The 27,139-nt window shown below is 38.6% G+C and overlaps 1 protein-coding gene across 5 annotated transcripts in view; it reads left to right on the top strand.

Annotated features, from left to right (window-relative positions):
- The window catches only part of STAU1 (staufen double-stranded RNA binding protein 1), a 57,948-nt gene extending 32,004 nt beyond the window's left edge, over positions 1 to 25,944 (top strand). For 3 of the 5 annotated variants that reach the window (XM_063098503.1, XM_063098507.1, XM_063098504.1), the window contains 9 exons: positions 4,888 to 4,986; positions 17,765 to 17,995; positions 19,135 to 19,278; positions 20,111 to 20,257; positions 21,548 to 21,623; positions 21,860 to 22,179; positions 22,763 to 22,885; positions 23,718 to 23,803; positions 24,395 to 25,944. In XM_063098503.1, the coding sequence (XP_062954573.1) occupies positions 4,888 to 4,986; positions 17,765 to 17,995; positions 19,135 to 19,278; positions 20,111 to 20,257; positions 21,548 to 21,623; positions 21,860 to 22,179; positions 22,763 to 22,885; positions 23,718 to 23,803; positions 24,395 to 24,410 (1,242 nt within the window). In that variant the 3' untranslated portion in view covers positions 24,411 to 25,944. The remainder of the gene's footprint in view (positions 1 to 4,887; positions 4,987 to 17,764; positions 17,996 to 19,134; positions 19,279 to 20,110; positions 20,258 to 21,547; positions 21,624 to 21,859; positions 22,180 to 22,762; positions 22,886 to 23,717; positions 23,804 to 24,394) is intronic. The other 2 variants (XM_063098505.1, XM_063098506.1) reach the window with 2 other exon arrangements.
- The last annotated feature ends 1,195 nt before the right edge of the window (positions 25,945 to 27,139 follow it).

Genomic DNA, 27,139 nt, shown 5'->3' with positions numbered 1-27,139 from the left:
CATCCTGTTTGGATTTTTTTTTTTTTAAAAAGTATGACAGCATTCTTTTATCTTTAATAATGTTTGGCCGCCAACATTTTTTTTCCTTCCTTTTCGGTCAGCTGGCCGGTACACAGGGATCAAACTCTGGACCTTGGTGTTATCAGCATCACATTCTAACCAACTGAGCTTACCTGTGACCACCACCATTTATTTCTTACCGTTTACTGTCCACAAAATAAGGGGACAAATGCAGAAAGAAGTGTGTGTGCAAAGGTGATTGAAAAGAAATAGATAATATAAAAGTGAAAAAAAATCCCTGATTTATCCTTCTATAGGTGTTTGTAAATCTAAAAATGAAAGCATTTTGCAGTTACCATGCAAATATGGCTCTTTTTTCTTCAACAAAATTATGGGTTTATTTTAAAAGTAGTGTGTAGTAGCAGTACAAGAAGAGGCAGAAGTCCTGATTAGCTAGCACTTGTTGGAGATGTATTTGAAATCTGGTAGTGCTATAGGTGGGCTGTGCCCCACGTTCACGTGCATCAGGTGCTGAACAGTTAGTTGCACGTAGAGGACCTTACACTATGGAATTATATATGGAACTATACACTATGGAATTCATGTTAACAGTAATTCCCACTTTGTGGATTATGAGCCTGCTGAACTTTTGTCATCTTACTGGTAATGGTATTTATGGATTAGTTTTGAGTCAATCACTGCTGCCTCATTTCCAACATTTTGTCCAATCCAGATAGTATAGAATTATGTAAAAGAACAGCATAATCTCACTTCCAAATAAATGTTTATCTTTGTTCCTTGTTTTGCATTTTATTTTACTGGTGCTTTGTCCCTGTTAAAATTACTTTGGAAGCAATGGCTTAGAGCAATGAATCTCAACTCTGGTTGCTAGTAAAATCAACTGGGGACTTATGTTAAAAAATAAACAAATGCTATAAATAAAATAGTTATCCAGGCCAGGCCATAGCTACAAAAATTTCGAGTTCCCCTGTGTGGAGTGAGCTCAAGCATTCTTGCCTTGTGAAGCTCCCAAGTGATTTTAGTGCTACTCTGATTGAGAACCACCACTGGCTTAAGGTTTAGAACTTAGCAGTAGCATTGTTTTCTCAGTCTTATGTGGAACCTCAATTTAAAAAAAAAAAGGCATTTAATCAGTATGGACTTGTAAGTTTGAATTTACAATATTGATAAAGGCAATCCGTAAGAATGATTTACATGAATTTTCAAAACAAAAAATTATACTATATACAGATGGTCCCTGACTTACAGTGGTTCAGCTTAAGATTTTTTGGCTTTACAGTGGTTTACTGGGGTATTAGATGCATTTTTAACTATGATATTTTCAACTTAACGATGGGTTTATCAGGACATAGCCCCATTGTAAGTTGAGGAGTATCAGTATTGTTTTTGTCCATTAAAAAAAAAAAACATGGCTGGGAAAGATACAGTCCCACTCTAGAATAGTTATTAATTGCAATAGGAAGGATAGTGAGAAGGGCTTTATTGTTTTTCTTTAAAAAAATCTGATGTCAGTAGTACTTCATGTTGACATCTCTTTTAAATCCAGGACAATTGCCTGTTAAATTAACTGTACTTTTCTGTATGTTTGAAATAGGTCAGAACTAAAAATAAAAGTTAAAATTAATTGGGCTGATTAGTGAACAAAACGTTTGAAAATTGGGATATATACATGGCACTTGAGTTCTTACATTGGCCTCAGCATCCAAGTTATTTCCAAATTTTGTTCTGGTTGCACGTAAGGTGAACATTCTCATAAACACAGTTAATCAGCTTAAGAGTGGACCTTTTTTCCCTTTTTTTTCTTTTTAACAGTTCATGTATTTATTTATTTTCAATTTTTTTATTTTTTATTTTATCAATATACAGTGTAGTTGATTTTCATGTCCCTTTACCAGTTCCTTCTTTTTCCCCCTCTCCACCCATCACCATCATATCAAACAGTTCATCTATTTAAAAAAAAATCTCTGGGTACTCTTCAAATAAACAGCTGTCAAAAAGCTTTATTCTGTTGTGCACAAAAATGAGCTAACTTGTTAGCAGAAGTTAATGTGTTGACAATATCTAGTGTGTTAATTTGGTATTGAAACACATGCTTTTTTTCTTGTTGCTTTTTTTAAAAAGTTTTAGCCATTTTTAAGTTTATACAGTTCAGTGACATTAAATATATTCTCAGTGTTGTGCAATCATCACCACTATCCATTTGTAGAACTTTTTCATCATCTCAAGTAGAAACTCTGTACCCATTAAACAGTAACTCCACAATCCCCTTACTCCCAGGCTCTGGTAACTTCTATTTTACTTTTTGCCTCTATGCATTTTCCTGGTCTAGGTACTTCATAAAAGTGGATATTTGTTCTTTTGTGTCTGCTTATTTCACTTAATGTTTTCAAGGTTTATCCATGTTGTAGCATGTTTCAGAAACTTATTCCTTTTTAATGCTGAATGATATTCCATATGGATATTTCACATTTTGTTTATCCATTTATCTGTTGATGGACATTTGAGTTGTTTCCACCTTTTTGCTGTTGTGAATAATGCTGCTATGAATATTGGTGTACAAATATCTGTTTGAATCCCTACTTTGATTTCTTTTGGGTATATATCTAGAAGTAGAGTTGCTGGGTCTTATAGTAATTCTCTGTTTAACTTTTTGAGGAACTATCAGACTTTTCCACAACAGCTGTACCATTTTACAGTCCTACCAGCGATGCTCCAATTTCTCCATGTTCTCACCAACATGTGTTATTTTCTGTTCTTTTGAAAATAGCTATCCTTATGTGTGCAAAGTGGTATTGTGGTTCTCATTTGTATTTCCCTAATGGTTAGTGATGTTGAACATCATTTCATGTACTTTTTTGGCCATTTGTATGTCTTCGGATAAATGCCTATTTTAGTCCTTTGCCCATTTTTGGATTGTGTTGTTTTATTGTTGATGAGGTAGTTCTGTATATATTCTGGATATTAATCCCTTATCAGATACATATGCAAATCTCATTCTATGACTTGTCTTCACTCTCTTGATAGTATCCTTTGATGTACAAAAGTGTTTAACTTTGATGAAGTATTATTAATCTATTTTTTTCTTTTGTTGCCTATGCTTTTGGTGTCATATCTAAGAAATCATTGCCAAATCCAGTGTCATAAAGCTTTTCCCCTATGTTTTCTTCTGAGAGTTTTATAGTTCTCCATTGTGTGTTTAAATCTTTGATCCACTTTGGGTTAATTTTGCGTATGGTGTGAGGTAAGGGTCCTACTTCATTATTTTGCTTGTGGATGTCTGGTTTTCCCAGCATCATCTGTTGAACATACTTTTTAAAATACAGTTGTGTTTTGTTTAGTTTAAAATCTATTTGAAAAAGAGATTTCAAACCAAACCTGTGGAACCCTAGCCTTCTAAGGTACCTTGCTTAGGAGATTTCTGGTTTTAAAGATTAACTCATAAAAAAGCAGGCCCTCTTTCTGCTTAGGACTTAAAAAAACAAAAATACAAGTGTGTTTAGGTTAATAAACCACCAGAAATGCTATGCAAATAGTTTTGAGTAGGCAAAGAGTAAAGTGAAACCATATTGGAAGGAAAACATTTTGTAGAAGGAGAGAATTATAAATAGCATCTGGAATACGTTTATTTGTTCAGGATTATACCCTGGATTGTGTTAATAGGTTTTTTAACCTAAAGTTTTTTATTCATTTAATTTTATTTTAATTAAAGCTTGTAACATTGGTTCAGTGTGGGTGAGATCTATCTGATAAAAATAAGGATCTGCACAGCAGATAAAATCTTGGAGAGTCCTGCACCTTGCCTATTTAGCAATTTTAGCCATGGGTTCCTGTTAGATAATTCTAATTTTGGAAAGAAGATTTTACAAATTCTTTGACAAAAGAGAAGCAATAATGTGAAGAAAAGTGCAGCTCTCTTGCCATGTTTTGGGAGAGTTTGCCGTTACTGAGCTTATCTAGTTTCTCATATCACAACAACTCAATATAAAATCCATGTTATCAGCCCGCAGAGAGAAGATCCCTGTCCCTCTTTAATCCCATCCCTGGCTAGAGGACTGTAAATGAATCTTGTTGCAAAGATAGAATCTCTGCCTTTGTAGAGGAGACTTTATTAGTTTAGATCTTGAATTTTTGCCAGTAGCAGTAAGTATGAGATACATGACAAGTTTGTAATTTCTATTTCACTGCATCCTTTTTATGTATATTTATTTATTTATTTAAAAGATGACCGGTAAGAGGATCTTAACCCTTGACTTGGTGTTGTCAGCACCACACTATCCCAAGTGAGCCATGGGCAGGCCCCCAACTGCATCTTTTTTAAAAGTGGTTTTGGGCTGATTAGCTCAGCTGGTTAGAGTGCATTCTTGTAACCCCCAGATCATGAGTTTGGATCCCCCGTACTGCCTAGCCGCCAAAAAAAAAAAAAAAGTGAAAGTAAAAGTGGTTTCCAGTGACTTTATGTCCAAATGAGAAACAAGCATATTTCAGCTGGAGAGACTTGTATCTGAACTTGCCATATCCCACACAGATCTGTCTGTATTTTTATATCTCCATAACGTGGCTTAACAATACAGTATTTAGGAAGGCACTGTTCCCAAGCAGCAGTGGCATCTGGCTGCACCACAATTACGGTGATTCACACCCAAGGGTCTGTTATGTGTGTATTGTTTATGGTGGATTCATGAAGTACAATCTGATCCAAGTTTGACAGTATTTTTTTTTTAACTTTTAAAATTCATTGACACATGGTACATATGTGGCCTTGGTTAAATCCATAAAGCCAAAGTTCAGTGATTTTAAGGTTTATCATTGCAGCTGGGATATTGATGGTTTTAGTAAAAGCTAACTACTAAACAATTATTCTTTTAGGTGAATGGGAGAGAATCAGAAGAAGAAAATCTCAATAAATCTGAAATAAGTCAGGTGTTTGAGATTGCACTTAAACGGAACTTGCCTGTGAATTTTGAGGTAAGCTTATTTTATATGTAGGACTTTGTATTATAAAATCCTGTTAGCATTCATCATAGAAATGATTTTTTCTCTAAATGACATTAGGATAGTATTCACAAGCCTCCAAATTTAAGATTCAAACTTTATGTTTAGCAAAGTAGTGTTTATTCTCTTCTAGGAGTCCTCAACTTAGGGGCATCTGTGGATCTCTAGAGAGGCCATTGGTCTGTGAACCTCCTGAGATGGTTTGAAGGATATTGCTTCTGTTTACATGTGTATTCTGCTGCATAGAGGGTCCATCGCTTTCAGCAGTCTCAAAAGTGTCTTTACCTCCAAAATATTCAGAATCTCCTTAAATGGCCCCTAAATTCTTGTCAGAGTAATTTTGGACATAGGTCTGTCATTGTCCAGCGCCTGCCCTTAATTCACCTGCTTAATAACTTTATTTGGTGTTGGAGACTTTGTGGTCTAAAAATAATAATTAATGGGTGGTTTGTTCAAAGTGGAAAATAAGGCACATTTAGTACATTTTTCCTTCAGAGACAGCATAGTCAATCCAAATAGATTAGGAGAGGGGTAAAGGGAGATTTTTATAAAGTTTCCCATACAGTCTGACACATGGCAAATTCTTTGCAAATTCTTTCCTTTGATTTCCATGCTTATGGTCTATTTCTTTCTTTTTAAAGCCTATCTGAAGTTTATTTTCTTGTAAAATACTTTAATTTTTTAGTATTTTTTGCAGTTACAGGTGACTTCTAAATTTCATACCTGGCTGTCTAAAATACATAGCCTCTCCTAATATGTGCTAGTGCCCTAAACTTGCCCCCACTTCAAATTTTTACCCTTCACCTGAGTGATGATGATTTTGGACTACAACCTTTGGTGCTTACCTGCCTGCCATGGGACGAAGATGGGGGTGGAGAGTTGTACATGGATCATGGGGCCAGCCTGTGTTCAAGGATTTCCTGTGTTCTCCTCCATTACCCCTCACCCCCCACTCGTCCTTACCCCCAATTCCCCAGCAGGAAAGACCACGTTTATAGTGTTCCACTTCCTGGAGTACAGAGCCCCTAGATGGATATAGGGCTGGTGTCTCCTCATCTGGTCCCACATCCCTCCCAGCCTTTCTCCCTCTGTTGCGGGCTGTGGGGGTGTGGTTGAAAGGAAATGAGACAGGGCAAGTACAGAATGACAGGTTGTTAACTAGGTGGGAGCTGTATGTCAAGAAGTCAAGAGGTTCCCCTGGGCATCTATTGAGATGAGGGAAGAAATGCTCCTTTTCTCCCCTGCTGAGGGATTTGCATGGCATGAGAATGGGTTTTTAAAGATTGGAGCTAGAGTGGGAGATGCCCAGCTTCCTGAGTCACTTCAGGGTTACAGAGGTGACTGCTTGGGCCAGGGCCCTTGATTGCTATGAACCTTTTCACTCACTCACACTAGTTGCTGCCCCGCCTGAGAGTCATAGAGCTTTCTGGAACCTTTGTGGGAGATTGCCACTTTATGTTTTTGCTGTGTGGGATTTGGGTGCAGCCAGATTGCTTCTTTCCCACCTCCGCGTTTGTTTAGGTTTCAGATTTGGCTTTCAAACCTGTGTTCAAGAGTGTGTAACATATAACAGGGAACTGTCAAGTAGTCATATAAAAGAAATTATAGAAATACCCTCTGGCAGGGAATATCTTTTAAAGTAACAATTGAAAACATTGCAGTTTGCGTTTAGGTGGTGTCACTGAGTTTGTTAATATGACCGCTTATGTCGAAGAACTCATGTATCAAAGGGTCCATATTCGCTTCCATTATTAGATGGAGCAGTGGCTTTCTTTTCTGTTGCACCTGGAAGATTGCCTGGCATGTATCAGATGCTCAGGAAATACTTATTGAATAAATGAACGAGAATAGTTAATTTTTGACCAAGTTTTTGGTGGTAAAATCTGTTCCATGGGAAGCCAAGTTAGATGTTTAATAGAAGACAGGAGCTGTTCATACAGTTTTTCAGAAAAAAGTGTACAGCTTGACTTTGGATAAAATAAAGTTTTAGTTAGAAAATGTGATAGTGCTGATTGATACCGTCATTGGGAGGGAGGCAGTTGTGACATGATCATGCAGACCCAATCTGGACCAAGCTTCGGATTTGGATTGGTGGCTCCTGATGGGTGAAGATAGTGGAAATCCTTGCTGGGGGGCCAGGGTGGAGCTGGAAATCTGAAGTGAGCCTCCAGGTGGCAGCCGCGCATATCCCGAGTCTAATCTGAGGATAGAGAAAAAACATTGCTTTGGAAAGGAGTGTTCCGGGCTCCAGGCCATGGGTGTGGGGGGCACCTGGGGAAGTTCTCTGGAATCAGTCCACAGGTACCCATGTGGGCTGGATCCTTCCCAGCACCCTTCTTCCTTAATAGAAGGCTGTGCTGAGGCCTCCTCTTTCCTGCTTACACATCAGCACTGCACAGCTATTGGACTCACTAATTTTTTCCTAGCTATTTTTTCAACTCTTTATTTTCAAAGATTATAAACCTATGGAAATATATCATTTAGATGAACCAGTGTCTAATATTTTACCACATTTGCTTTTTTTCTCTGTTAATACACATATAATTTTATTTTCCGTATTTTACTTTACTGAATCATGTGAGAGTAAGTGGCGGATATTTGACTTCTGCTTTACTCCCCCTTAGCATGTATCTCTTAAGAACAAGGGCATGCTCTTAAGTAACCGCAACCTAATTATTAAATACAGGAAATTTAGCATTGCTATAATACTGTTATCTAACATATATCCTATATCACATTTTGCCAGTTGCCCCAGTGATGTCCTTTATATGAACTTTTTTTGCTTCCTTCCCACCTCCATTTTTGTTTAGGTTTCATTGTTCTGGGGTCCAATACAGGTTTACACCTTTCATTAAGTTGACCTGTCTCTTTAGTCTCCTTTAATCTGTAACACTTCCTCAGGCCTTTCCTTGTATTTCATGACATTGACATGTTTAAAGGTCAATTATTTTGTAAAATGGCCTTCATTTTGGGTGTGTCTGATTGCTTGTCCATGATTGGATTTGTATTATGCATTTTTTGGCAGGATCACCACCAAATTGGTGTTGGTCCTTTTCAGAGCCGAACATGACATCACTTTTTATCCCATTTTTAGTGACATTACTGTTGCCTATTGGTTTCACTTGTCTATACCAGATGTGCTCCACGAGAAGGAGACTTCCTTTTTGTTGTAGTTAATCCGTAACCTGTGTGTGGGGAGACACTTATAGGCTGTGCCCTTACAGATTTCCCCAGTGGCATCTAGTCATTGATGACTCTTGCCCGCATCCATTATCACTGATTTTCTGCATTTCCAAACCAGCAGTCTACTATGAAGAAAAATTTTTCCTTTTCCCTTTTTATATTACATTGATTTATATCAGTATAGATGCATTGCTTCTTTTTTTATTCCATTATTATCATCATTCATTTTGATATTAAAATTTCCCTTCAGGGGCTGGCCAGTTAGCTCACTCAGTAGAGTGTGGTGCTGATAAACACGAAGGTCAGGGGTTCAGATCTCCATAAAGGCCAATCGCCAATAAAACCCCAAACAAATTGCCCTTCAAACTGGGTCTTGTGTTTTGACATCTCCCCATCAGTTTGTTTTTGGGGGGAAGGGTGTTTCAGGTTTCTTGAGGTACAATTTATATACGGTAAAAGTCACCCTATTTAAGTGTACAGTTCCGTGTGTTTTGATAAAAACGTATATACTGTGTAACCACCACTATGGTGAAGATATTCTATGGTCAAGAACATCTTTCACCTTATGAAGTTCTTCCTGTCCCTTAGCAGTTAGTCCCTTCCCTCCATCCTCAGCCTCTGGCAACTACTGGTCTAATTTCTTTTCTCTTTCTTAAAATTTTAAAACACATAGTGATTATACATATTTATGGGGTACAGAGTTATATTTCAATGTATGTATACAATGTGTCATGATGAAATCAGCGTAATTAGCATATTCATCATTGCAAAAGTTTATCATTTCTTTGTGATGAAAGCATTTGAACTCCTCTCTTCTAGCCATTTGAGAACAGACAATAAATTATTGTTAATTATAGATGCCAAGCACTGCTGTAGACAACAAGAACTTATTTTTCCTATCAAGCTATGATTTCGTATCTGTTAACCAACCTCTCCCTCTCCCCACAACCCCTCTTCCCAGCCTCTAGGAACCATAGTTCTGCTCGCTACTTGATTTCTGTCCCTATAGTATTGCCTTTTGTCTGGCTTCTTTAACTTAGCATAATGCAGATTTGGCGTCATGTGTGTTGTTGCATGTATCAGTTGTTTGTTCCTTTTTATTGCTGAGTAGTGTTTCATTGTATGGTGTATTAGTCAGTTTGTGTTGCTATAAACAGAATACTTGAAACTGGTTAATTTGTAAGAAAATTAAATTTATTTCTTACAGTGTGGAGGCTGGGGAGTCCAAGGTCCAGGGGATGCATCTGGTGAAGGCCTTTGTCTTGGTGGGAACTCTCTCTAGAGTCCTGTGGCGACACAGGCAATCATATGGCAAGAATGGCAAGGGTGTTTTCATGTGCTCTCCTTATCAAGCCACTCCATGATAATCCATTAAGAGGGCAAGACCCTCATGATTCAGTCACCTCCGAAAAGCCCCACCTTTCAACACTGCCACATTGGGGATCAGTCTTCCACATGAGCTTTGGAAGGGACAAGATGTTCAACCCATATCATATGGACATAGCACAACTTATCCATTTATCAGTTGAAGATCATTTGTATTGTTTCCAATTTTTAGTGATTATGAATAAAGCTGTCGTGAACATTTACATACATTCATGGAGACATATTTTTATTTCTCTTGGGTAAATACTTGGGAGTGGATTTTTCTGGGTTGTATGGTAAATATCTTTAACTTTATAAGAAGCTGTCAAACTGTTTTCCAAACTGGATGTGTTGTGCATTCCACCTGCAGTGTATGAGTTTTAGTTGCTATACATCCTCGTCAACACTTGATATTGTCAGTTTTTAAAATTTTAGTAATTCTAGTAGGTATGTAGTAGTATCTTGTGGCTTTAATTTGTATCTCCATGAAAACTAGTGATAATGGTCATCTTTTCATGTGCTTATTTACTATTGGTATATCTTCTTAGTGAAGTGTCTGCTCATATCTTTTGTCAAATTTTTGAGTGTCTTTGTATTGTTGAGTTTTGAGGGTTCTTTATATATTCCGAATACAAGTCCTTTATCAGATATGTGTTTTGTGGATATTTTCTCCCAGTCTGTGGCTTGTCTTTTTATTTTATTTTTCGACAGTGTCTTCTGAAGATAAGAAGTATTTGATGTTGGTTTGTCAGATTTTTCTTTTATATTTTATCATTGTTATGTTCTTTTGTTTTCTTGTAGAAGTATTATAGTTTTAGCTCTTAAATTTAGGTTTATAATTCACTTCGAGTTAATTTTTATATATACCGTGAGATAAGGGTTGAAGTTTTTTGTTTTTGTATTTGGATGTCTAATTGTTCCTGCACCATTTATTGACAAGACAATCTTTTCCTTATTAAATCATCTTCCCAGTTCTCCTCTTCAGATTTTGAGAACTTCCTTACTTTCTGATATAACAAAATGTTTTAGTCTTACTTTGAACTTTCCCTTCTTTAGCTTTGGCCCTGGTGGAAATGGAAATTTCTAATAGAAATGGCCTCAGCCATTCTTCCAAAGAGTCCTGGTCCTATTAATGGAGAGTGGAATTGAGAGACCAGATGAGGGGGCTAAGTATGCTTGTTGCTGCTGGGGAGTCATTGCTTCTAGGCCCTTTTAGCAGATAGAGCTAGGAAATACGTGTATTTTTAAAATCACAAGTTTATAACCAAACAACCAATAAAATGCTAGGAATAAATCAACACCTTTCAATAACAACTCTTAATGTAAAAGGCTTAAATTCCCCAATTAAAAGACACAGACTGGCTGACTGGATCAAAAAGCAGGACCCAACTATATGCTGCCTACAAGAGACCCACCTCACCCATAAAGATTCACACAGACTAAGAGTGAAAGGATGGAAAAAGATTTACCATGCAAACAGAAAATAAAAACGAGCTGGAGTGGCTATTCTTATATCTGACAAAATAGACTTTAAACTAAAAACCATAAAAAGAGACAATGAGGGACACTACTTAATGATAAAAGGTCTGATCCATCAAGAAGACATAACAATCATAAATATGTACGCACCCAATGTTGGAGCAGCCAGATTTATAAAACAAACTCTATTAGACCTAAAGAAGGAAATAGACACTAATACCATAATAGCAGGGGACCTGAACACTCCACTGTCAATATTAGACAGATCATCTAGGCAAAGAATCAGTAGAGAAACACAAGATCTAAACAAGACTCTAGACCAATTGGAATTGGCAGATATCTACAGAACATTCCACCCAACAACCTCAGAATATTCATTCTTCTCATCAGCACATGGATCATTCTCCAGGATAGATCACATATTAGGTCACAAATCAAGTCTCAATAAATTCAAAAAAATTGGAATTATCCCATGTATCTTCTCAGACCACAATGGATTAAAACTAGAAATTAATAACAAACGAAACTCTGGAAACTATACAAACACATGGAAATTAAACAGCATTCTACTTAATGACATATGGGTCCAAGAAGAAATCAAGCAGGAAATCAAAAAATTTATTGAAACTAATGAAAACAATGATACATCATACCAAAACCTGTGGGATACTGCAAAAGCAGTATTGAGGGGAAAATTTATTGCATTAAACGCTCACTTCAGAAGAATAGAAAGATGGCAAGTGAACAACCTAACACTTCACCTTAAAGAACTAGAAAAACAAGAACAATCCAAACCTAAAGTTAGCAGACGGAAAGAAATCATTAAGATCAGAGCAGAACTGAATGAAATTGAAAACCAAAAAACAATTCAAAAGATCAACGAATCAAAAAGTTGGTTTTTTGAAAAGATAAATAAAATTGACAAACCATTAGCATGGCTAACAAAAAAGAGAAGAGAGAAGACTCTAACAAAAATTAGAAGTGAAAAAGGCGATATTACAACTGATTCATCTGAAATTCAAGGAATCATTCGAGACTACTATAAACTATACGCCAACAAATTTGAAAATCTGGAGGAAATGGATAAATTTCTGGACACACACAAGCTCCCAAAACTGAACCGTGAAGATGTAGAAAGTTTGAACAGACCAATAACAATAAAGGAGATTGAAGCTGTTGTCAGAAGGCTCCCAACAAAGAAAAGCCCAGGACCAGATGGATTCATAGCAGAATTTTACCAAACATTCAAACAGGAATTGACACCGATTCTTTACAAACTATTCCAAAAGATTGAAACGGACGCAAATCTCCCAAACTCATTCTATGAAGCAAACATCATCCTGATACCAAAACCAGGTAAAGATATAACCAAAAAAGAAAACTACAGGCCGATATCCTTGATGAATATAGATGCAAAAATCCTCACTAAAATACTAGCAAACAGAATACAGCAACACATACGTAAAATTATTCATCACGATCAAGTGGGATTCATCCCAGGGATGCAAGGTTGGTTCAACATACACAAATCAATAAATGTGATACACCATATTAATAAACTCAAACACAAGGACCATATGATTATCTCTATAGATGCTGAAAAAGCATTTGATAAAGTTCAGCACTCATTCATGACAAAGACCCTCTATAAGTTAGGTATAGAGGGAAAGTATCTCAACATAATTAAAGCCATATATGCCAAACCTACAGCCAATATCATCCTGAATGGGGAAAAGCTGAAAGCTTTTCCTTTAAGAACAGGAACTAGACAAGGATGCCCACTCTCACCACTCCTATTCAACATAGTGTTGGAAGTACTAGCCAGAGCAATCAGAGAAGAGAAGGAAATAAAAGGCATCCAGATTGGAAAAGATGAAGTCAAACTGTCCCTGTTTGCAGATGACATGATCCTATATATCGAACAGCCTAAAACCTCTACAAAAAAACTGTTGGAATTGATAAATGATTTCAGCACAGTAGCAGGATACAAAATCAACACACAAAAATCAGTAGCATTTCTTTTCTCCAATAGTGAACATGCAGAATGAGAAATCAAGAAAGTCTGCCCATTTACAATAGCCACCAAAAAAATAAAATACTTAGGAATTGAGTTAACCAAGGAGGTGAAAAATCTCTATAATGAGAACTACAAACCACTGGTGAGAGAAATTAGAGAGGATACAAGAAGATGGAAAGATATCCCATGCTCTTGGATTGGAAGAATCAACATAGTGAAAATGTCCATACTACCCAAAGTGATATACAAATTCAATGCAATCCCCATCAAAATTCCAAAGACATTTTTCTCAGAAATGGAAAAAACTATCCAGACATTTATATGGAACAATAAAAGACCACGCATAGCCAAAGCAATGCTGAGCAAAAAAAATAAAGCTGGAGGCATAACACTACCTGACTTTAAGCTATACTACAAAGCTATAATAACCAAAACAGTATGGTACTGGCATAAAAACAGACACACTGACCAATGGAATAGAATAGAGAATCCAGAAATCAACCCACACACTTACTGCCATCTGATCTTTGACTAAGGCACCAAGCCTATTCACTGGCGAAGGGACGCCTCTTCAGCAAATGGTGCTGGGATAACTGGATATCCATATGCAGGAGAATGAAACTAGATCCATACCTCTCGCCGTATACTAAAATCAACTCAAAATGGATTAAGGATTTAAATATACACCCTGAAACAATAAAACTTCTTAAAGAAAACATAGGAGAAACACTTCAGGAAATAGGACTGGGCACAGACTTCATGAATACGACCCCAAAAGCACAGGCAACCAAAGGAAAAATAAACAAATGGGATTACATCAAACTAAAAAGCTTCTGCACAGCAAAAGAAATAATTAAAAGAGTTAAAAGACAACCAACAGAGTGGGAGAAAATATTTGCAAAATATATATCTGACAAAGGATTAATATCCAGAATATATAAGGAACTCAAACAACTTTACAAGAAGAAAACAAGCAACCCAATTAAAAAATGGGCAAAAGAGCTAAATAAGCATTTCTCTAAGGAAGATATCCAAATGGCCAACAGGCATATGAAAAAATGCTCAACATCACTCAGCATCCGGGAAATGCAAATCAAAACCACATTGAGATACCATCTAACCCCAGTTAGGATGGCTAAAATCCAAAAGACTATGAACGATAAATGCTGGCGAGGCTGCGGAGAAAAAGGAACTCTCATACATTGTTGGTGGGACTGCAAAATGGTGCAGCCTCTATGGAAAATGGTATGGAGGTTCCTCAAACAATTGCAGATAGATCTACCATACGACCCAGCTATCCCACTGTTGGGAATATACCCAGAGGAATGGAAATCATCAAGTCGAAGGTATACCTGTTTCCCAATGTTTATCGCAGCACTCTTTACAATAGCCAAGAGTTGGAACCAGCCCAAATGTCCATCATCGGATGAGTGGATACGGAAAATGTGGTACATCTACACAATGGAATACTACTCAGCTATAAAAACGAATGAAATACTGCCATTTGCAACAACATGGATGGACCTTGAGAGAATTATATTAAGTGAAACAAGTCAGGCACAGAAAGAGAAATACCACATGTTCTCACTTATTGGTGGGAGCTAAAAATTAATATATAAATACACACACACACACACACACACACACACAAAAATAACCGGGGGTGGGGGGGAGAAGATATAACAACCACAATTATTTGAATTTGATACGACAAGCAAACAGAAAGGACATTGTTGGGGGGGAGGGGGGGAGGGAGAAGGGAGGGAGGTTTTGGTGATGGGGAGCAATAATCAGCCACAATGTATATCGACAAAATAAAATTAAAAAAAAAAAAAAATAATAATAATTAGCCTTGTCAACGAAAAAAAAAAAAAAATCACAAGTTTATACCTCTGGTTTCAATCCAATATCACAGGGTACTTCCTCTCTCTTCCTTATTCCATATTTGCATCTCCTTTTGCCCATAGTAAGAATTTGGCTCCCAGCAACATCAATGTATTTACCTATACCATCAACAACAGTCCTACTAAGTAAAGTTCAAGACATCTTTGCAGTTGCTTGTATCTCTGCAATATCTTTTTATCTTTACATTGAAGGTATATGATCAAAGTATTGTGTTCCAAAGTTTCTTGGATTATTTCTAACAGTCTATTGAAATAAGCTTTATATACAGTAAAATGTACATATCTTAAGTGCACAGCTTAGTACATTTTAACATATGTGCAGAACCTAATTCACCACCCAGATATATGGAACATTTCCATAACTTCGAAAAGTCTCTTTGCCCGTTTGCAGTTAATCCCTACCCAGAAGAAATTGCTTTTTGAATTATGTCACGGTAGACTAGTTTTACTTGTTCTCGGGCTTCAGTACAATATGTACTTTTTTTTTTTCTTTTTTTTTGGTGGCTGGCCGGTAGGGGGATCCGAACCCTTGACCTTGGTGTCATAGCACAGCACTCTAACTAATTGAGCTAAGTGGTCAGCTGTGTATTTTTTGTGTGTGTGTCTACTGATTGTACCAATTTATGCTCCCACCAGTTGCTCCACATCCTTGCCAACACTTGATGTTTTCAGTCTTTTTTAAAATTTTTTAGTTAGTATATTCATTGTTACAAATCATACTTATTCTTTTTTTTTTTTTTTTTTTTTTTTAATTTTAAAAGATGACCGGTAAGGGGATCTTAACCCTTGACTTGGTGTTGTCAGCACCACGCTCAGCCAAGTGAGCCAACTAGCCATCCCTGTATAGAATCTGAACCCGTGGCCTTGGTGCTATCAGGGCCGCACTCTCCCGAGTGAGCCACGGCTGGCCTTATTTTCAGTCTTTTTAATTTTAGCCATTTTGGGCTGTGTATGTGTATATTTATTGTGGTCTTAATTTGCATTTTCCTGATGACTAACGAAGAGCACTTTTTCATATGCTTAATGGCCATTTAGAGATCTTATTTTGTAAAGTACCTTTTGAAGTATTTGCCCTTTTTGGGTTGGGGGGGTGGCTGGCTGGTACAGGGAACGAACTGGTACTATGGACCTTGGTGTTACCTGCACCTCTATAACCAACTGAGCTAACTGGCCAGCTGCCCATTTTTTAAATTGAGTAATTTGTCTTTTCATTATCGACCTGTAGGAATTCTTTAAATATCCTTTGTCAGATATATATTGCAAATATTCTGTCCCATTCTATGGGCAGCCTTTTTTACTTTTTAAATATTGTCTTTGAGCAATTTTTAATTTTGAGGAATTCTAATTTTTTTTTTCTTTATGGTTGGTATCTTTCGTGTTTAAGTCTGTGCCAACCTCATGGTCATGAAGTTTTCTCCTATGTTTTCTTCTAAAATCTTTCTAGTTTTAGCTTCCATTTTAGGTTTGTGATTTATCACCAGTTAATTTTTGTTTGTGGTGTGAGTTAGGGATCATGATTTCATTCCCTCCTCCCTCTGTGGGTATCTAGTTGCTCCTTTAGTACCATTTTTTAAGAAAAGACTTTTCATTTGCTTTGCTATGTTTGCCAAAAATCAAATTGACCTTATATGCGCAGGTTAATTTCTGCAGTCTGTTCTGTTCTGTTGATCTGTTTGTTTATTCTCACACAATGCCATGATATTGTAGTTCCTGTAATTTTATAGGAAGTCTCAAAATCTGGTAGTGCAAGTTTTCTAACTTTGTTTATCTTTACAAGAGTGTCTTGGCTAATGTTAAGTTGTATTATATTTTTATTTTCCTTCCATGTGATTATATAATTCATTTAATATATAGTTAGGTTTCTGTTCATATTCAGTTTTAAGCTTTTTCCCCTTCTTTGTTGACTTAGTTTTATTTTAATACATAAAACACTAAATGGTTCCCAAAATCAAAACTACACAAAAAGATACATTCACATCTTATCCTCTATCCCTACCCCAATCTCTCTCACCTGCTATAACTTCACTGGTTTCACCTTTATCCCTCCTGTCCTTTTTGCAAAGATAAGCACATAAACACTCATATGTGTCTATTTATACATACATGTGTACGTGTACACACATACAGAAGGCCCTTTTTTCTCACACTAAAGTTAACATACCGTATATACTCTTTTGCAGTTTGATTTTTTTCACCAAATATATGCTGCATATCACTCTTTATCAGTGCTTAGAGATTTTTCTCATTTTTTTCTTACAGCTACAAAGCAGCTCAGTACTTAATAAGTTCAGTCTTGGCTGGAGGCTCAGAGCAAATATTAAACTTGAACTCTTCGTCCTGCCGTTCTTTCTAGGCTTTCCTGGGCCAGCTTCCTTTTTGCCAGCAGCCATGGATCACACTAAAGTCAGGACAACCTGTGACCCTAGGGGAATGGGGGAAGAAATTGTCTATTTATTCCATGCTTAACTGTTTTGGATTCATGAGACTCAACAATATAAACTAGTTTGAAAAGTAAGAAGACAGAGAAGCAGCATTTGGAAACAGCATCCACTATTTCCTTTTGTCAACTTTTTTTTTTTTGGTGGCTGGCCGGTAAGGGGATCTGGAACCCTGACCTTGGTTTTATAACACCACGCTTTAACCAGCTGAGCTAACCAGCCAGCCCCCTTTTGTCAACATTAATGCTTCCTCCCTTTAATGGGTCTTGTCCTTAATGCTCCTTTTCCTGTGTGTCATGTAAAGTGAAGTGTGCCAACCAGTGTGCCCTACAGCTTTAATAAGTGTCTATCACGCTTTCACTCAGTCTTTCCCTCTGAAACAGGTGGCCCGGGAAAGTGGCCCACCCCACATGAAGAACTTTGTGACCAAGGTTTCAGTTGGGGACTTTGTGGGGGAAGGTGAAGGGAAGAGCAAGAAGATTTCAAAGAAGAATGCTGCTATAGCTGTTCTTGAGGAGCTGAAGAAGTTACCACCCCTGCCTACAGTTGAGCGAGTGAAGCCCAAAATCAAAAAGAAAACAAAACCCGTAGTCAGGGTAAGAGCCTTTCTGCATGAAGAGGGTGTTTTCATTACCTCCAGAGGGTCGGGAGGTTAGAAGGCTGATTGTTGTCCCCAGGGTGAAAGGGGTCGGGGCCAGTGTGCCATATGCCAGGCCTAGTAGACCCATTATGGATGTCACACAGAGCCACAAGTTAGGTAAAGGTAAGGACACTGAGTTGGTTCAGTGGAAGTGCCTGCAGATGTGCACATATGCCTGAGTAGGAGGGTGCTCATCGCAGTCCTCATAATTACAGTGAGGATCTGGGCAGGACCTAACTGCTCATTTGAGGGGCACATGGTTAAATCAAGGTGCCTCAGTGACCACCATGCTGTTCTGAATGTGGAGGAGATAACATGCTTGGCAGGAGGCCCGTGGAGCAGGGTGGGAGAGAGACAATTTACTGTCTTTGTTTTGGAGGGGCAGGATTCTATTTGGGGATATTTATGAATGCTAGGATCTTTTCTATTATGATTTTCAATATAGTTTTCATGCTATATCAAGATACAAATTTTTCTTAATTTATGTAAGAAACCTTTAGGTTAGCATACTGTATATAATCTTTCTCAGTTTCCTTTTTTTTTTTTGCTTAATATATTGTAGAAATCACTCCAGATCAGTGGAGTGTGTGAGGATTCCTTGGCACAGAAGTTGACCATAGCATGTAACTAGGATTTTTAGGTTTTTTTCACGTGGCATCAGCTTGAATGTTTTTTGTTTTTGTTTTTGTTTTCAAATGGCTTCTGGATTTTGAGTTATTGTTGAGAAAGCTGGGAACTCATCATAGTGGAGACTTTTGGGGGCAGGGTTTAGAAATAGTGTGTTATATTTTTTTCTGCCTGTTTATTTACTGTCATGTTGAGATTTGTTAAAAAGCAAGCATTGCAATGATGCTCGCCTATTCATAGTGAAATGTTGACATTGATTTGCTAAGACTTTAAAATCACCTCAGAACAATCACAGAAAATCATAAGGCATCTTTTAACTTTAAAAAAGTTAAAAAAAGACCTGATTAATTTGGAACCATGACAGTAACATAAAGATTTCTTACATCCTATCATATCTGGATCTCTGAATTGGCCAGGTCCTTTCTGTGAATAACATAGCACATGGTTTCTACATTATTTCTTCTTCAGCTGCAGACAAGCACAGAGTATAGCCAGGGCATGAATCCGATTAGCAGACTGGCCCAGATCCAGCAAGCAAAGAAGGACAAGGAGCCGGAGTACATGCTCCTCACAGAGCGGGGCCTTCCGCGCCGCAGGGAGTTTGTGATGCAGGTGGGTCTGTGCAGGTGGGGATGGCCCTTCCTTTGACCATGTCCCGTCTTGGGCTCTAATTATATATATTCGGTTCAGCCAGAGGTTGCTCATGTCATTGACAAATCCATACTTTAAATTTGGGATTTTAGTTCTAGCGTGAATATTGGTTGGCATGTTTTGTTTGTATTTACAAGTAAGATGAAAGTAAAAGAATGAAGACGTGTAATCTCACTCATTTGTAAATGATATGAATGGCTTCTCTGGTGAATTGGATAATAATTTAACACTGGAAGAACATTTCATTTTTTTTTGTACTAGTTACAATGGCTGCACTTCACATGCTTTTAAACTTAATCTGTTATTAACCTTTTCTCCATTACTTTGAAGTGTAGAATTAGACAATCAATAAACAACTTAATCCTTGACATGTAGTGTTTGCAGATTTTTTCTTTTATTTTGGCAGCTGGCCAGTACAGGGATTCGAACCCTTGATCTTGATATTATAAACACTGCGCTGTAACCAATTGAGTTATCTGACCAGCCCTGCAGAATTTTGTGATACATGTACATTTTGTGATACATGATACATTTTGTCCCACCGTGTATCACAAAATAGTCCCACCATGGCTGATTTCGAGCTATCAAAAGTGACACCTCTGGTGACAGAGTTGGGAGGAGATGTGCAGTAGCACACTATCATATATAGTATTTCAATCATATAAGTACAGTAGACACACAGAATCTCCAAAGCACAGATAATTGTGAAATGTCAAATTAGGAAGTGGTGAGTTTTGAGTATTCATTACCTTTGTTAAAGTAATTTAATTATAAGCTTATATAATTTATGCAGGTGAAGGTTGGAAACCATACTGCAGAAGGAGCAGGCACCAATAAGAAGGTGGCCAAACGCAATGCCGCTGAGAACATGCTAGAGATCCTTGGTTTCAAAGTCCCACAGGCTCAGCCCACCAAGCCAGCACTCAAGTCAGAGGAGAAGGTGACTGCACGGGTTCTTGTTGCAAGATGGCCTTCTCAGGCACCTCCAGGGGCAAGCTTCAGGGCAAGGGTTCATCCTCCTGGCAGTAAAGCAACCCTGCTGAGCAGTGTCTTATCTATTTGGACCATTAGAATATGCTCAGAAGGCACTTGTATGTCCAGTGGCTCCAGGCGTGGCTCTGGGTTAAATTGTTATTGTTTTAGTATCTTTGTGGTCTGGGGATGCTTTGCTGGGGAGCAGTTTGCTCCACTCCAGTTGCAGGATGATGGTTAATTGCGATTGAAATTAGTGAATGTGATTCTATTATTTGCTCTCTTAAAATGAAGCCTGCATGGAAGATTCATAAGCTTTAGGCTTTCCTTAATTGTGGAGCAGGCTTTGGCTTTTCTGGGACAGCGAGGCACTGTGATATTAGAGTGAGGGCAAATCTATAGTTTAGATTTGGGATTTTTTTTTTCTTAATGTGAATTGAACATCAGATGAAAATAATCCCATGTTGAAAAATTCACTTCTGCCAAAGTGGTAAGCAGGATCTCAGTGGAAGCCTTGGATGACCTTATTTCCAGTTACTGAATGGCCTGTTGGGATAAACTTGAATCAGGACTGATTCATTCATGTCTGCCAGTTGTAGCAACAAGGAGAAACAGCATCAGCTGTGGCCATACAGTTAGTAACTGAGAACCCTAAGCACTCACTATAGAATTGGCATAGATCCTAGATTTGGTTTTTGGGTTTTTATTTCAAAATCTTTTACAGCATTCATAGGCATTCTTACCTTGTTTCTTCTCAGGAAGGAGACCTTGTGGTTGACAAAACTTTTACTTAGTAATGTTTTCCCGCTAAGTGTGTTGTCTTTGGAAATGTCACCTTATGTTTTAATTGGATATTTGCTTTAGGAAATATTCTAGATTTATTTATTTATCCTCATTATAAAAGCTTCTTTCCCCACCTTGGTGGGCCCTACCAACCTACTGTCTTCTGCTCCTTCTGGCTAACTGTTTTCCTCTTCCTGGGAGTGTAGAATACAGGCTCGGCATTCACAGGTGAATGCACTTTGAGAGATGCTCTTTGTGGACAGGCCGGCATGGGTGGGAGGGTGCATTGGGAGACCCAGGTGGGCTCTGCCAAGGGGACGGAAGCACACCAGTGGTCGGGTTTGGGATAGACGTTTTTTGCTGATTGCCTCGATTTGTGCTGGTTGGAGTTTGTATAGTTTTAGACTACAGTAACTCATTTTCCAATGCTTTGATTTATGCTTATTGCAATTTTTTTTTTTTTTTTTTTTTCAAGACACCAATAAAGAAACCAGGGGATGGAAGAAAAGTAACTTTTTTTGAACCTGGCTCTGGGGATGAAAATGGGACTAGTAAGTGTGATCTTAGTATTGTCTTGAAGTGAATGTGATTCTGGGATTTTCATGGTTCATGAATAACATCAGGTGCCCATTAACTGATTTATGACATGCAGAGTGTTTGCTTCTGCATCATTTCCAGGCTGCCGTGGTGTGCCAAGGGGAGGGCCAGTGGGGCTTTACGACGTCATAACGTCTTTGCAGGCAGTAGATGTGGATTTGTGTTTATCTGAATGTATGTCCTTCCCCAGGTAATAAAGAAGATGAGTTTAGGATGCCTTACCTTAGTCATCAGCAGCTGCCTGCTGGAATTCTTCCCATGGTGCCCGAGGTCGCCCAGGCTGTAGGAGTCAGTCAAGGACATCACGCCAAAGATTTCACTAGGGCAGCTCCGAATCCTGCCAAGGCCACGGTAACTGCCATGATAGCCCGCGAATTGTTGTATGGGGGCACCTCGCCCACAGCTGAGACCATTTTAAAGAATAACATCTCTTCAGGCCACGTACCCCATGGACCTCTCACAAGACCCTCTGAGCAACTGGACTATCTTTCCAGAGTCCAGGGATTCCAGGTAACTGTTAGGCTTGAGCTGTGAGGGCTGTGCCTCAGTGCGGTCATTTTTTTCCGAAACGTCTCCTCTCAGAAAATGAGCTTTGTGCCTTGTTTTTTAGATCATGATCTTTGTCTCAGGGGTTGGGTGGGGGAAGCTGTGGCAGGCCCTGGGGAGGGAAGGGAAGCCTGGGAAGTGTTACAAGCATGTGGTAAGAGAAAATCCTTGTGTTTTGATAATAACATTTCAAAATCCAAGCCAATCCTAAAAACAAAGTCTCCAACCACTATTAGTAGTTATAAATTTGGACTCCACAGAAACAGATTAATAGTGCTGACCCTCTCTTCCTGGTGGGAAAGGACATGCTTTTTCCAGCCTGGGGGTTCTGAGTAGGCATCTAGGTTACTGGAAAATTCTGGGCTGGGGCCACTCACCAATAGTCCCCTGTGACAGGGCAGGTGTTGGTGTGGCCATAGTCAGGAGGAGCCCAGGGATAGAGAAGTGTGTGCTCTCTGCTTGCTGGGCCTGGAGCTGCAGCCCTGCCTCTCCCCCGCTTGTGCTCAACGCTTCCCTACCCTGGCCTCCATTCTCTTTTCCCCCTTAGGTTGAATACAAAGACTTCCCCAAAAACAACAAGAACGAATTTGTATCTCTTATCAATTGCTCCTCTCAGCCGCCTCTGATCAGCCATGGTATCGGCAAGGATGTGGAGTCCTGCCATGATATGGTAGGTCACCCCTCAGGTTGAGGGGTCAGTGAGTTAAATTGTGTTTATCTGGTGCCCGCCCTTGTTCACCTTGTTACTGACTGCAGAAGGGCAGGAGAAGGATTCTCCCATAGAGAACAGTTGATTGTTCGATAGAGTTCGTATTTCTGAAGACTTTTGTCTTAGTTGACTGGATGGATTTCTCACTCTGTTGAACAGAACTCATCAGCTTTAGCCATCCTTTCCCTTCCCTTTCCCATGCTGGCCTGGGGGTGGGGAGGGGTGACTGCGATCCTGGAACTTACCCAGATACTTTATTTATTTGATTTCTCCCCAGAACAAGGGATTGCAGGTCCATGTTCTAGCAGCTGTGGAACACCCTTTACTTTGGTGTTCTGTTCAGATGAAATCATTGTTATAAGAAACCAAAACTGAAAAAAGGAATTAAATTAATCTACTTAAACTATGGTGTATTCACTTGATGGAATATAATGCCTCCATCAAATTAATGTCTCTGAAGATAATGTAATAGGGAAAATACAAGAGGTTATTGTTTGAAAGCAGGATATAAAATTTGTACAGTCTGGTTACCACAAGATTAAAAATTACTAAAAGGAAATATGTAGTAAAATTAACAGAGGTTGTGATTCAATGGGGTAACCATGGTTAATATTATTTTTTTAATTTTGTATTTTAAATTAGAAGTTCAAACATTTTATTTAGTGGAAGCAGAGTTTAAGAAGTTGCTACCCACTGGCTGGGCAGCAGGAATGCCTTCACCTCCCTGCCCGATGTTTCATGCTGAGGTCCCAAGCAGAGGCCATGATTTTACTTTTTCTTCCATCCCCACTAGGCTGCACTGAACATTTTAAAGTTGCTGTCTGAGTTGGACCAACAAAGTACAGAGATGCCGAGAACAGGAAACGGACCAATGTCTGTGTGAGTTAGCTGATTTACATGGAAGGTTCCGCTGCTCCTCTTTTGCATGAAATTCAAACTGTCTGCTGACTCAGAGAGGAAACACTGGCCTGAGTCATATTCTGGCCCTTTTTCTTGAAAGATTTCCAAGTTCTCTGGGCAGAGCTCTACTTTTTATTTTTTTAATTTAATTTTGAATATGTAGTACATTCACATGGTTCAAAACTCTGAATTATTTTAAAAGGTACACAGTGACAGATCTTGACCTCACACAGTCCCCTTTCCTCACATTCTCCCCTATCCTCCCCCTGCCATAGATTACATTTTTATTAGTTTCTTGTATATCTGTCCTGTATATTTATGCAAATATAGACATACATTTCTTTCCACATTTTCTTCCCTTTTCCCCCAGAGACATCATTATACAAATAGCTTCCTCCTTTTTTCACTTTACTGTGTATCCTGGAGAAACTTTACTTAATGTAGTTATCATAAACTGGGGCCTATACTGTTGGACTTGCTGATGTTTGCTAATTTATTTTCATTTTTAATATCAGCTTAATTTTCTTACATTTCAAAACTGGTGTCATTTTCATTTTTCCTTCTTTAAAGGTGCGGGAGGTGCTGAACCTTTTCTGGCCACAAACCATCATAAAATCCCAACATATATACTGAAAATACTGAAACTGCTTTGAAAATTTGGAATTTCTGATACCTCCAGTGGGCCGAGAAACATGGTGGGTAAAGAACGTGGCAGCAGTGGTGAAGATAGCAGAGACCTGAGGCAGCCATGACCAGGCCGGACCGTGCTGGGGTTTGTTGTGACCTGTGGTCCCCACACAGAAGCAGCTGCCTATGGGGAAAGAGGGGCATGCCCAACAGCCTGGCTCCACTGGGACACCAGCAGGTCCATGTCCCCGGGCAACTCAGTGCTTGGTCCTTTTTTTTTTTTTTTTTTTTTTTTTGCTGTGTGAAAGAACAAACAGAAAGCACGACCTCTTCTCAAACTGGCTCACTCAAACACTTTGGGATATACCCTGGACAGCCACACCAGAGAGAGGCCCTAGACCGGCCCCAGAGCTAAAAGTACCAGAGAAAATCAAATGCTTCCTAACCTTTCTAGTGTGCTAAGGCCCTCACCTCCCATAGTACCCACATCATAACCACTGCTTTTTCTTCCAACAGTGATACGTATTCTTAGTTTCATTATTTTCTTTTAACTGATATGACACTATATACAATTTTCATTTGAGAGTTTCTCAATTGTATCTAGTTATATAGCACAGTTTAGAAACTTGTCTGAGACTGACTTTATCAGTAATCTAACCAGTAAAGATCATATCCATGTATATGTGGTTATACATTTTTATTCTATTGAATTAACCCAGGACCATTTCAGTGATGCAAATTGTGTGCCCTATGGTTTAGCTGAAGCAGTCCTGGACTTCTTAGAAACCTTGATGAAGTTTCCCACAGTTGTATAAATTGGACAATTTAGGAATTTTAAAACTTAAATGATTATTTGGTTCCTTTTCTATTTTATTTTTAATTTTTGTTAATGCAACAGGACTTAAACAAATGAACTTTGATCTTTGTTTTAAAGATTATTAAACAAAAATTGTGTGTCTATACATATGGCTCTTGAGGATGTAGCTCTCACTACACTACAGGATATGATCTCCGTGTAGTATACATAGACCTGCAGACTGATTTTCCTTGAGTGCTTGATACTGTTAATTACATCTCCATGTAGGGCTGAAAAGAATGACCTGTGTTTATGTATGCAGCTGTGTTGCTTTTGGTGTTGTGTAACTGTACACAGGAGTGTGTGCACTAGGGTTTTGCGCATGGTCCAGATGAGGAGCACGGTAGCCTTGCCAGTTAAGTGCTGCTTCCATTCATTGTTTACGCTGGAATTTTTTCTCCCCATGGAATGTAAGTAAAACTTAGTGTTTTGTCACCAATAAATGGTAATACTAAAGTTTTTTTGTTAATTTATTCTCAAATACCACTATTGCTAGGTTGGTCCTTTTTCCCAACTTGCCCCTTACCCTTTTTTTATTTTTCAGAAAAAAAAATTGTAATGCTTGTGATTTCACCTGGGCAAAAATATCTGAATAACTTTATATCAAACCATTGATCAATAAACAGCTACTAATGAAGTTTCTGGTCCTGTTGAGCAGTAACTAAAGAGAGGAAGATGAGTGAGGAAATGGAAGCGCCGTGTGGTGGTAGGGGCGGCGCAGGGCAGGGCTAGTGCGGGAAGCTGCCCATGAGGTGTGTGGGCACCTGGGGGAAGGGAGGTACCCCTCTCCTGGATAGGACAGTGCTACCAAAGGAATGGCTCTGAGGAATTGAGCCACTGCTGGCCCGTGAGGGCTTCGCTTCCTTCGGGCACTGTCATGGTAATTGTGAGCACCAGGGAGGCTGCTCGTTCCAGTCTGGCTGAGAAGCAGGCTGGTTGGTTTTCATTTATAATTAGAAGATCTGTAATAAGATTATAAAGGTTGTTTCGCTATAAAGCCAGCCTATGGATTGGACTGCCTGAGTAACTGAAAGTGATGAGAAAGTTATGGAAAATGTTAAGGGTGGAAAGAAATTTGACACTTTGAGGATACTAAGCCGTGAAAGGAAAAAAGACATTTTATATCTTTAAAACAAAGACTTAGGAACCTGTGACTCACATTAAGACCCTCTTCCAGATTCATGTGTTCTTAGAGAAGCTGAGTCCACAGGCCCTGCAGCCACTTGCTGATGTGTGCTCGTGAAGAACACGTGCTTGGTGGATGGTGGCTCTGGAAGCTGTCCCATGGGATCTTCTTTTGGGTTTTTCACTATTTGTAAAAACTCATTCTCGGTACTCCACCAAAGAAGCAGATGGCGTAGACTAACTTTAGTAATTCACTCCAATTAATTGGTTTGAGCATTAAGTATTAAAAGCATTGCAGTGGAAAAAAATTACAGTTCAAAAATAGAATACAATAACAAGTTTTTCATTAATATCTTTGCATACGAAAACACAACATAGTCTTCCTTTATCTTTTAAAAATTTATTTTGAAATTATTTGAGAGAAAAGTTCCATTTTACTGAAATGTCATGTGCGTTCTTCTCTACCTCCCTCCTCAAAATTTACATATTCCTCAAAGTCAGGAAATCAACATCACCATCTAGTTCACAGACCCCATGCAGAGTTTGACAGCTGTCCCAACAATGTCTTGTTCTTTTCTGGTCCAAGGCCTGTTGAGAGCACTTGTTGCCTTTGGTTGAACCTGCTGTCTGGCTCCCCGTCTTTCCTGGCCTAGTGGAGGTGAAGTGTGCAGGCCTCTCGGTAGCTGACCTTTATCTGGGGTCTGGCT

The sequence above is a fragment of the Cynocephalus volans genome, chromosome 1 (assembly GCF_027409185.1).
Source record: "Cynocephalus volans isolate mCynVol1 chromosome 1, mCynVol1.pri, whole genome shotgun sequence".
Lineage (NCBI taxonomy): Eukaryota > Metazoa > Chordata > Mammalia > Dermoptera > Cynocephalidae > Cynocephalus > Cynocephalus volans.
This window is presented reverse-complemented; position numbering and strand designations above follow the sequence as displayed.